General features: G+C 43.4%; 1 protein-coding gene across 1 annotated transcript; it reads left to right on the forward strand.

Moving 5' to 3' along the window:
- The first annotated feature begins 1378 nt into the window (after nt 1-1378).
- LOC146200336 (female-specific histamine-binding protein 2-like) lies at nt 1379-11688 on the forward strand. Its single transcript, XM_084592918.1, has 6 exons — nt 1379-1476; nt 4760-4926; nt 6426-6508; nt 8706-8789; nt 8871-8994; nt 10677-11688. The coding sequence occupies exons 1-6, from the start codon at nt 1402-1404 to the stop codon at nt 10762-10764; spliced, it is 621 nt and encodes a 206-aa protein (XP_084449044.1). The 5' UTR covers nt 1379-1401; the 3' UTR covers nt 10765-11688.
- The last annotated feature ends 722 nt before the right edge of the window (nt 11689-12410 follow it).

Raw genomic sequence — 12410 nt, forward strand, 5'->3', positions numbered from 1 at the left:
GCTTTAAACAAGCATTGCGGATGTGCCTACATGGCTTAAGAATTGCTTGTCGGATATGGAAAATAAGGGTCCTTTTGATTTCGATCGCATCTCAAAAGGTCTTCCCAAGTTGGAGGCTACTCACCACGGTTTCATACATACAGAAATCGAAAAAATCATTCAATTGAGGCTTTATCGTTTGGTTGTCAGCCAATCTCAAAGGTACGGACCCAGTTTTAAGGGTTTCAAGCAAAAAACACACATCTTAATCGATGAATTGCAGCTCTTCAAGCACAGTAAGAACCTAATAATGATGTGGACCCACCACATTTTCGCTCAGCGAAGCCTCAAGGAAGAGTGGGGCTCTGTATGCTGCCGGCGGTGGGAGGGGGCTGGGGGGGGGGGGGGGGGAGCAGGGGAGCAGCGTCTCGGCACTGTAAGCAGCACACCGGCCCACTTAGCGCTGTATCCCGTCCGATTTTATCGGCGTGGTGCTTGCCCGCAGCCTCCACTATCGCCTGAGGTGTGCATTTCTGAACGCCCTGCTTATATGTCTCCGATATGCTCAATACCTCAAATATTGGAAGCCATGACAAAATATAGCAATATAGAGTGTATAAAAAACGATAATATGAGAGTAGGGACGGTCAAGCTTCGCCATAAGGGTAGACGCGAAACGTCTTTAACGCCTCCTTTTTATTTCATGCGTACAACTATGTCTTTTGTTTGAGTTGGTCATCCGAGATGCTTATGTCTTGCATTTGAATACGTATCGCGAAATAGCTCTAACTTCACGAGAGTACGGATGGTAAAGGAGAAGTCAAATGCCAACGGTATGACACCACCTTGAACGCACCATAAAGTATGGTTGTGTCCCAATTTTGATAGAAGCATCATGTGCGTGCTTTCTTCGATACCGTTTCTTTCAGTGTGAATCGAATCGACTGCGATGACGTTTTGCCTCAGCAAGCTGTATAACGTTCACGTAATATTTTATAGCTACCGTTGGCGTCATTCGCTCCAACACTAAGTTTACGCTAAAATTTGCATTGCTGTTTTATTATTCTAAATATTCTCATTAGGTTTAACCCTGATTTGTGTTTGGTTTGTGGCAGTAGCTGCACGGACAGTATTCTAACCTACTGTTTTCTCTGTTTAGCGCCGAAATGGCTGTTTATCAGTTTCCATTTCCAATCTTTGCCTCACCTTTTGGCACCTCTACTGCTATTTTTTCTCCTTGAAGTCCAGAACCGACCCTAAAAAATATACCCTGTGTGATTTCACTACCACTAAAAATAGAAACATAAACAAAATATTAATGTGTTTTCCTTCCTCTCTTTTTGCGCGAAACGCAGGTGCCTTCTACACACAGAAATCATCATGCTTTTCGTCAAAGGAATTACTCATCTTGCTCTTCTCGCGATGATGTTATTCCTTGTCCAATGTGAGCTCATCGAGCGGAAGCCTCATTTATCAAAATATCAAGATGCTTGGAAGGTAAGAAACCATAGTTTTAGTTCCTTTAATTTAAATAGCAAAGGGATGCGACCCCCAGAGCTGTACAACTTAAACATCGCAGCTACACAACTCGGGTTCTGGATGTGAGCGCACTCAATGTTTATTTCGTGCCCCATACGCTATAACGCGAAAGAAAAGAACTGGTGGTGTTTTGCATGCCCTACAAGAATAATATGAAAATATTTATCCCTTAACCAGGGTCGATAAGAATATTCTAGTCTTTACGAAAAGTTTCCTACAAAGCTTTTTGTTACGTGTGAACATGACTGCAGTACTAAGCATGTCAATACTGTTGAGAAAGATTAGGATCTGTGTCGGTGTTGTGAGCCTAAATTATAGTAACCTAAAAATATAATCTAATTTTGTCTTAAAGACTCCAACAAAATAAAAACAAGTATACAACAGTTGCATCTTACCTGTACTCACCTATCGGACTGAAATGTGAAGGCTAACCAAGAGAATTCTACTTAAGTTGAGGACAACGCAGAGGGCTATGGAACGAAAAATGGTAGGGGAAACGTTACGAGATAGGAAACGTGCCGATTGGGTCAGAGAAATAACTCAAGTTACTGACATTCTAGGGGAAATCAAGAAGAAATGGGCATGGGCAGGACATGTATTGCGAAGAGAAGATAACCGATGGTCGCTTAAGGTAGCAAACTGGATTCCAAGGGAAAAAAAGCGTAGCAGAGGGCGGCAGAAAGTTAGGTGGGCGGATGAGGTAAAGAAGTTCGCAGGGGTCAATTGGATGCAGCTAGAACAGAACAGGGTTTATTGGAGAAATATGGCAGAGGCCTTCGCCCTGCAGTGGGTATAGACAGGCTGATAATGATGATGACGAAAATAAAAAGGAATGTCTATGACATCGCTGAAATTGGTGTGAGCCTTACCTACTACGAGTAATAGATGCCTAACGTCCATTTGAATCACTGCAGACCAAAATGATAAAAGGGGAGCTGCTCGATTTGCACATGACAAAGCACGGAGGATTAACTATCGAAAGCTCAATGATGTTCGATCTTTAGGTGAGAGGCAAAACTGTTTAAGGCCGCTGTTTCAGTAGGGCAAGAAATATGTTCTGGGCGCTGAGCTCGATACAGAGAAGCGGTAAGACCTCAGAAAAAAACGGAGTCCAAAGTAGCATATGTTCCATTGACATCCATATTTTATCAAGTATAGCTCAGTACGTTCTTTTTTCTAAGCTTTGTTACAAATATATCAATAAAAAACTTTGCATAAAAGCTGACGGGAAGCAAGGAATACACGCACGCACGCACGAACCCCCCCCCCCCACACACACACACATGAGTGTACACTTGCAACTGTACCTTCAGAAATTTTGGGTCCCTTCTTGTGTCCCGTCGTCCTTCGGGCAGGTTTTTGGGGTGTGTCGCTTCACCAACGAGCCCAACAACCGGCACTGCTAAATGTTTCACAAACTTCCATGGTGTCTTTGTATTGTTCTTTATTTAAGTGTCTAACAGAACACGAACCATTACTGTATAAGTACTAACAATAACTTCATTTTAGACGCCCATATCTATGTGTTTGCAGTTTTAAAAGCCCTGAAGGCCCAATCATAGTCGCAGGGGAAGGTGACACTGACAAAGAAGCAGCTCGTGCTGGGACTAGCAAAAGGATTCAGCTACTTCCCGAGGCTCATCCTCTGGGCACTAAAATCCCGCTCGCAACAATAATAATAGCCATCAGAGTTTTACGGCTAATGTTCAAGCAGAATGCTGTGAAAACGTACGCATATAATTGTGTGAACTCTAAGGTGTTGGACGCTTGCTTGGGTGCATGGGTAGTGCACCGGATTGCTTTTGTCATTTTCGCAAATTAAATATTCAGCGGTCATCTAAAAGTGAGTATCATTTGCCGAGCTAAATTGAAAAAAATGGATCAGAATTCAACCTTCTCCTCGCATATACTTTCTGTGTATTAATTACACTCTCATTTGTTTGTGCGCTTTTATTTTGCAAACCCAGTACATCATCGCCAAGCGTCCCTTGGCTTTGACTCAACCTAAGTAGGAAGCCTTGCATGCTTGACATACATGCTTGACCGACTTGCAGGTAGAAATGCTTAGTCTAAAGCGAAAGTAAGAGACCCAGTTGACATTCAGGGGCGGCAGCTATTTGCAGGAAGAGTTGTAAAGTATATTCAGAAAACAAAACATTCTAATCCAAGTACGCTCATAGCTGATACAAAAACGTACGTTGCCGAAATCGATACTGTACTGTTGAGCCCATGCTCCGTTTTCGATACACATGGGTTTTAGCTATTACATACAACGGCTGCATGTGTTTCTTTTCTAAAGCAAATCTTCCAAGTTTGTTTCCTAAGCAAATATGCGAGAATCTATAGTGCAACAATGGGTACGCCTTCATCGGGCAAGTTTTCTTAAGGCTTCCTGTGTGCTTCACTTAACAATTTTTTTATTCCTATTTAAAATGTAGTGTTGGAACAACGAGTACTTTGCATGCTTTCAGCATCCAGTCGGTGCGCCGAAAACCCCGAACGCCATACCTTGTATCGGGACAATGGGTCGTTCAAAGCCACCGTAAATGTGGCTAAAGAATAATATTTGGCACTTATGTTCTAAACTGCTTAGCGTCTGAAGCTGCTCCCGGGCCTTGGTAACGCATACAAATTACTCGAACAGGATTTCTTTTGACTGGACACACTAACAGAAATCTGTAGATGACCTTCTCGGTGGCTAAATGCCGTAACAGCATAGTAGCGGGCATATTAGGCTTTTGATCGAGGCCACTTTACCTTCTTTCTTTCAATGTGTCCTTTGCAAGAAGCTCCTAGCAAACTATGGTACAATTAAGTAGCCCCAGAATTCAGCCAGAAGAATTGAGGATTCAAGCATTTTCAGAGGTTTCCGGGTATCGCTGAAACCAGAAGCGAGAACAATGATCCCATTTAGGCCCAATGTTTTGGCACTTGCAGCCTCTCAACGCTTTGCCCGCAACCCCCGGGATATTTGCCATGTTAATGAGCTGGCCAAGTAGCATGAAAAAGTTTCGCTGTATTCGAATTATTACAAATTCGTCATTTCCCAATTGTGGCACACTAGTTATAGTTGGCTGCTAAGTAAATAAGTTAGCTGCTTATGTGGACTTTTAGGGCACAAAATCAATTGTTATCATTCGCCAAACATAAAACTGCGGCAAACTATTCTTGTGTTTGACAATGTAGGTACTGATGTTGGCCTCAAGAGTAATGGTCCTGTACATTAACGTTCTTGACGCAGGGACTAACACTTCCTGGAAGATTTTACCTGTACATGAGATCTTACGAGGACGAACCCTTCTATGGAACAAACATGAAGTGTGTATCTTCAGAACTGTTATCAGTGAATGAGAAGGAACGATACACTGAAAATATGTTCCGTGCTGTTGACCCGAAGGACGGAAACATGTGAGTAGCATTTCGGTGCTTCTACTGCTCGTCCTTACATGTTTAGCGAACACAAGGAAAATTACGCAGGGCTGAGGCGAAGGCAGGAACAGAATGCGATTGAGGCGTGGTTTTATGTCGGTAATAAAACTTAATAATTTCAGCAAAACCACCCACTAACAGAATTCTTTTGGTTGCAACTAGAAAGTTGTGCGTAAGAACGTTTTCGCAGCGCAGTTTGAAACTGCACGTGAATTAACAAAATTCCCACCTCCGTAGTTGTACCTAAAATTAGGGTAAGTGATGACAGCGCGAACCCGATAGTCGGACATATCTATGGTCCTGATATGGCCGAAACGTAGCCTGCAAAAGTAGCAGAGCCTCAAATCAAAGCGCCCAAGTTGCGATAGCTATTTGTAACGATAGTAAGCCATGAACCAAAAGCGCCAGCCACCGGCAGAGGGCTACGTAAATATTCTACCACCCAATAGGAGTACCAGCGACGAACGACACTAGAGAGGCAATTCTCAGCGGCACTTTACGGTCGTATATGAAAATCACAGATTGGCCACGAAGCGGCCCAAATAAGTAAGCCATGCGTTATGCGTGAAAACAAATCGCACAAGATTCATGAGCAGTTCTAATTTCGAATACTTAAATGCTAATTGTGGCATCATTCCTGATGAAAGTGTAACTGCGCGCGGTTTGTATAGAACACATAAGCACGATGTATACAACTTGCACAATCAACTGTTTCGATATTTGAGCAAGCCATGCCACTTCTATACTACAAGCGGACGAGGGGGGGGGGGGGGGTGAGGTGCCGCTTACGGACAGCAGCGATGGAAAGAACACCGTTTTGAGGATGGGAGAGGAGATGGATGAAGTGTGGCGGTGGATTGATGTCGGCGGAGGAGGAGCGGTGATGGTGTTTCTGATGATAGCACAGGGGAGAAACTTTACTTATTCTTGCTTTACACAGACAACACTAGTATTCTCAAGAATAAGACGGGTGCTGCTATCGCAGTTACTTCTATTCTTGCATTGTATCACCAACCTCTTCTCCTATGCGAAGTAGACGAGCAAGAACAGAAGCACGCAGAATTGTTCAGCAATCCCAACAATTAGAGCCGACGCTGAACGAACGTCGAAGAGTGCCACCGGTTTCACCCACATGGCGCTCAAAATCTGGAAATGAAAATACCGAGGTACCCAGAGATTCAAAGGCACAGCCACGCGGTGTTAGGTGGCGCGTAACGAACTATTCGCCCGCTGGCCCCCATCCCATAAATTCAGATTTGGACAGCCCAATTTGTCACAGAAGGCTCGCTATCGCATAGGCGCAGTAAAGCAACACTGTTCGTGAAAGAAAGTCTGCTGTGCTATCGTCACATGAAGTTAACAAGCCTTCCGTATTCAACTTTATAATTTTTCACTTTAAGGAACGTAACATATATATATATATATATATATATATGGAGTGTGTGTGTATATATCAAAATCTTTCGCGTTTCCTACAGGATCAATCGAACGACCTATGCCTGGGCTTATGCAACAGAAGGATATTCTACTCCAAACGTGATTCAGACGTCAGGATCTCTTGGTAAGTGCGACTCTGTATAAATTGTTACTCTGACCCTTTCATTTCTAAACACCTGGATCGACTTCAACATGCCGTGGAGCGAATTTATTTTTAAACAATGTACGTTGAATAGCAACATAGCCACATTGAACAATTCGCTTCTTACACTCCAGCTCTGCTATTGCGCTACACTAGTTGCATTGTGCGTGGCGCACAAAGTGTGCCCAAAATCCCTGCATTGGCATCCGCTTTTCGATGAAGGCGAAAAGCATGGCTCTTGTGTATTCTGCAATGTGAGTGCGCGTTAAAGAACCCCAGTTGGTCGAAATTCCAGTACCCCTTCTCTAAGACGCATCATAGCCTGAGTCACTTTTGGATGTTAAACCCCATAATCCAACCTAAGTGTGCCCAAAAGAATATAAACATCGCTTCGGCGTTTCTACTTCTGCGCTGTGTAGCCAACACATGGATAATTTTTTTTTCTATATATAGTCGTGCAACACCGAGAGTCGGTAGCGTAAACATTAGGTTCTGCCAATATTTTCTAGGCTTAATGTTGGGGCTCATTGACAGACGCTGTGTGCTCTGTGAGACTATCGACATGGCAGTGCACCACACAATCTAAAAAATTGCCGTAGATATGGTAAGGAAACTTCTAGGAAATCAATAGCAACAAAGCTCAGCTCTCAGTTGTTAACATTCCCAATTACGCGATATTACTGTTTGGAAGAAGGTTTTTCTTGCATAATCAACCTTAGCACGGCTAAGCCCGATTATGCAAGCAAAAGTCTCTTTATGCTTGGTTACGCTTTGTCGTTTACCCGTTTAGATCATCGACATCCGTGTTTGCATTGTTAAGCCTCGTTTATTTGTCGTTTCGTTTTATGGCGTGAAATACTGTTGAGCCAGTCGCCGCTTCCATTCTTCCGTCTCTGCCGCCAGCTTGGCGCAATTACGTTCGCTACCTCTAGCTAAATCCACAGCTTGTCTGTCAACGTCAACTGGATGATAAGACTCAACCTGTCGTCTGCGAGATCGTTCCGACGACGATCACGGTTTCGGCCGACTTGTGTGATCCACAGCGAGAAATTACTAAGCTAGTGGCGCTGTCTTCTTTTCAAGAGTCATGTGGCGCGTCACGTGACCACAGCTGACAGGAGGCAGTCGCCGCAGCGACGGCGGTGGCTGCTGCGAGTTAAGTGGCACGTCACGTGGCTGCCACACTTCCGCTTGGAGGCCAAACGCCAGGAGCCCACAAACCTGGCTGAACAAGGAGAATAAAGCTTTCGCTTCACAACTTACTTGAGACGCGATGAACGTAAGATACCCCTAAGCGAAGAGTAGTAAAAGAAATTCTAAAAGAATATCGCATTACGTGTTCTACGTACGTATTACCATTTTAGTAAAAAGTTGGAATGTCTCATTTAAAAAGTAACCGTTTTACATTCAGTGAAATATTTTAACTTCCGTTGACTCCAAAAAAAAAGAAACAAGCAGTGTTCTTACCAGAGGCCAATGCCAACTCTGTTCTTTCGCTGGATCGGTTTTTGGCATAAAAATTTATCTCCTCTTTTTAGCGATACACCTGCAAAATAGCGTTTCAGACAAGCTCGATCGTCGTAACAATAATCATTTGGTGGATATGCCGTCGTACACACCAGCAACAAATGTCCCTTCGGAAAAGAGATAGCAATGAACAAGAGGATCTGTTCGCTTCTTCTGCATTGGGCAGGATATAATTCATATTTATTTGCAACTTTTGTGTGGTGCGCACACCCAAATTAAAAGCATGGTTGTAATTCAGCGGTAATATGATTGTGGGCGTCCAGTGTCAGCGGTTAGAAAGTAAAGTAGGGCTACTTTCAACGCTATATGTTCGAAGGATCTCTAGAGCACATTTTTTCCCCAGCAGCTGTTGGCTCATATTCAAACCAAAATAAAAGCATGATGAATAAACAGCACTAAAGACTAGAAAGAAGATCAAGAAGCGCTGTTTATTCTTCATATCAACTTACCAACTCGCCCCAGATGTCTCTTCAAAAATAAAAGCCAATGAGCCTATTACGTCAAAACTAAACGGCTACAGCGCTCACCTGATTTTAACTTCTACAATTCTATTTTTTACCTCTTGCTATTTAGTTTAGTACAGCTGGCTAGAATCTTACTCCTTCCACCTTTTCGCGTTTAAAATGGTTCTCTATACATTCCTTGGTTTCAGAAAAACAATTCGTCGTGGATTACGGGGTCGCATTCTCAGAATATGATAACTGCGACATCTTGAGGCTGCCACACCGGAATAATGGTGAGAAATGAGCAATAGTAGCCAGTTATTTGGGGACTTAGAAATTCTGAGAGTTCACTTTATTTCCTGTACTTTTTCCAGCTTGTGAGCTGTGGTTGAAAGAGGGAGGAATCCATAACGTGAAATCGCTCTGCCTGTTCGTGTTCGACTTGCTGTGCGGACCGGAAAAGTACTTTGTGTACGACGAAGACTTATGTAAAAAGAGGTGAGGAGCCTATAGGGCTCAAGCATTTATAAATTCGCTTTCATATGGGCAGTACACAGCCACTTCACTTTATGGAGGCTGCTATTTTCATAGAAATACGCAACTACTGGTTAGAGGTAAGTGGTGCATTGCACGCCATCTTCGACAGTAATCATACGTTGGAGGGCATGAATGACGCCTTTTTCTGATTGTTTATACACTTTAGCATTTGCTTATATTTTGTTGAAAGATAGCGTTTTGCAGTTCTACGACTTGTCATGCATGCGAATAAACAAAAAATATATAGAAAACTAATGTTCTTGAAGCTCGGAGGGTCTGTAATGAGTGTTTTGAAGTTTTGAAAGCATAAGCATAGCAAGAGCATTTATTTATTTATTTGAAACAATTATGCGCCGGCTTGGTTAAAGTGATTGCTCGCTTTCTTTGTCCAGAAATCCGTGCCATTTACTCCCGCATGAGGGCGTTTAAGGCAATAAAGGGAAGTGAGGTGAAGTGAAGTGGGTTTTGGCTTCCGCTCTGGCCCTTCACACTATCAGTAGCTTGATATCAAGGCCGTAGCTGTTAACCACCGCTTCCCAGCAATGCTTCCTATGATTCATTACCATTTCTTGTCATGTGTCTTCCTAGGCCTCCCAAATGATGTGGAAAAGGAAGGCTATCTTTCTGCATGATATCGAGTATCAGGGTTCGCATTGCGCTGCTGACTACGAAACAAGAAAGATGAAAATACGCAGAAATATCATCTAGCTCCAGCTTGAGTAAGGTCAGTCGTGCGCTAATAGAAACGAGTTAAACAGTAATGAGAAAAGCTAATAATGGAATAAAAGCGCCGTAGTGAGCGCCGTGAGCAAAGGAAGGACGCTGAAAAACAACACCACCTGTATCAGAAATGGTTGTTTTGAATATCACTTCTTTTCAGGTGGCACACGGGTCGTATAATAGACCAAAAGGAACTGGCGCCATGTAAATGTTAAATACCAGCTATTGCGCCAGGAATAGTAGTCCGTTACTAAGCACTAGCTATATTTCTTGAGGCAGTGAAGCAAACAAATTGGGAAACGCTTGAGCTATGCAATACACGTGACGAAAAAGCTCTGATAACGTGGCCTTTTCCTAGCCTATGTATTGAAATTCAAAAAGAAAATAAAATATTAATACAGTGATATGTACACATGCCAAATGCACGTGTATGACAATAACTACAATGTGTTCAGTAAGTACCCCTCAGCAATACACTGTGTACAACGACCACTCGTGAACTCTGTCTTTCTGTTTTTTTCTTTCAAACTCAGGCGCTCTGCGTGCCCTCCTCACATGCGCTGTGTAACGCAGACCGCTTGACTTAGAACTCTAATGGCGGCCAAAATATTACAACGCATTACAACGAAGGCAAATGGCGAAGCCGGCTTTCCAGCAGTACGAGCTCCATCCGACGTCGGTTGAAAATAAAATAAAATTATTTCTATAATAGATACCCTAGATCAAACGTTTCACCGCAAATGTATTCACAATGCGCAATCGGGGTGTCACCAGTTTTAAATGTTGAAGCCATTCGTTCATTACAAACTTGCGCTTTTCTTTCTATGACGCGGTCTCTGCTGCTTTCAAGCAGGCACTTGTTGCCTCTCACAATCGCAGCTTTCGCACTCACCTTTATGCAGCTCGGAATTACCTTTTTTCAGCCTCGAAGCCATCAAGCAAGCAGATCACTGCACCACTACAAAAGATACACAACCACGCACGTCTGAATGCCAGACGTCTACCTTATAAAACTCCTGGCACCACAAACTTTGAGGCGATGAGACCTACGACTGCTAGAGTGTCGCTGGTGACGCGTAAGAAAGCGCCGACGAGCATCTGACAGGAGAAACGTGCACGAAGTGCAGCTTGGATGCCCGCTCAACGACGCAGTACTTGTTGTGAGACTTGCCTGTAATTACTGGAAGACCAGGGGAAAACACTTCAGAAGTCTTATCACCACATTCAGTGCTTGGAAGAGGCTGCTCATTTCGACCCGACCAACGCTGCTGTCGTTTTGGCATTTGCACGTGAGGCGAACATTATACCTTCAAATGTGATGTGCCAGTCCCTACTCTCCCTCCACAGTGAGCATGCTTTCCTGCCGGTGCTAGTTATTAAAGAACGCCTAAATACAAATGTTTATTAATATACTTGCCCAAACACCGGCGTCCTCGCTTATTTCATTCACCAGGCATACCTCATCTAGATCGGCTGGCGAAAATGGAATGTAAGCAAAGTTGCAAATAATTGCCTGCTCCGCGACGAAAAGAGAGATTGGTTCTAAATACACGTCCCGAAATTTCTTCTGTGATGTGGGTGCTTAAAAGTCAAGTAATGGAAACAACGAATAAATGCTGCTTTTGTTAATCCTTGTGTACGCAAACAGGAATATAATAAAGACGACGCATACATTGTTGCGTAAACCCAGGTTATAAACCCCTGTCAGCGGCTTGAAAGCCGTGGCATATTACAGTAGTACGACCTGTTTTCTGGACCAAGCTCAAGATTTCAGACAAAGTACCGAGCGTGGTGCTTAACGAAAGTAATTGTTGCAACCAGCATATTGTCAAGACATTGCGAACAGACTGGGAGAGTTACAAGACAGCAAAAATGTTGAGAGCAATGAACATTTATCCCTCCCCCATACAAGGGAGGGATAAATCATAAAACACGTTTTCCTATGCAATCAAATAATCTATAAAATCCAGCACATAAGCATCCTACTCTATGTTCTTTGCTGATCATTCTGAACGTCTGAATAAGTCATTTATTAGTCATTAAAATATTTCTTTTCTAAATTTTCAATTTGGCTCTCTCACTTTGTCTATGTGTGTGTGTGTGTGTGTGTGTGTGTGTGTGTGTGTGTGTGTGTGTGTGTGTGTGTGTGTGTGTGTGTGTGTGTGTGTGTGTGTGTGTGTGTGTGTGTGTGTGTGTGTGTGTGTGTGTGTGTGTGTGTGTGTGTGTGTGTGTGTGTGTGTGTGTGTGTGTGTGTGTGTGTGTGTGTGTGTGTGTGTGTGTGTGTGTGTGTGTGTGTGTGTGTGTGTGTGTGTGTGTGTGTGTGTGTGTGTGTGTGTGTGTGTGTGTGTGTGTGTGTGTGTGTGTGTGTGTGTGTGTGTGTGTGTGTGTGTGTGTGTGTGTGTGTGTGTGTGTGTGTGTGTGTGTGTGTGTGTGTGTGTGTGTGTGTGTGTGTGTGTGTGTGTGTGTGTGTGTGTGTGTGTGTGTGTGTGTGTGTGTGTGTGTGTGTGTGTGTGTGTGTGTGTGTGTGTGTGTGTGTGTGTGTGTGTGTGTGTGTGTGTGTGTGTGTGTGTGTGTGTGTGTGTGTGTGTGTGTGTGTGTGTGTGTGTGTGTGTGTGTGTGTGTGTGTGTGTGTGTGTGTGTGTGTGTGTGTGTGTGTG

The sequence above is a fragment of the Amblyomma maculatum genome, chromosome 2 (genome assembly GCF_055883805.1).
Source record: "Amblyomma maculatum isolate TAMU_Amacu chromosome 2, ASM5588380v1, whole genome shotgun sequence".
NCBI classification, from domain to species: Eukaryota; Metazoa; Arthropoda; class Arachnida; order Ixodida; family Ixodidae; genus Amblyomma; species Amblyomma maculatum.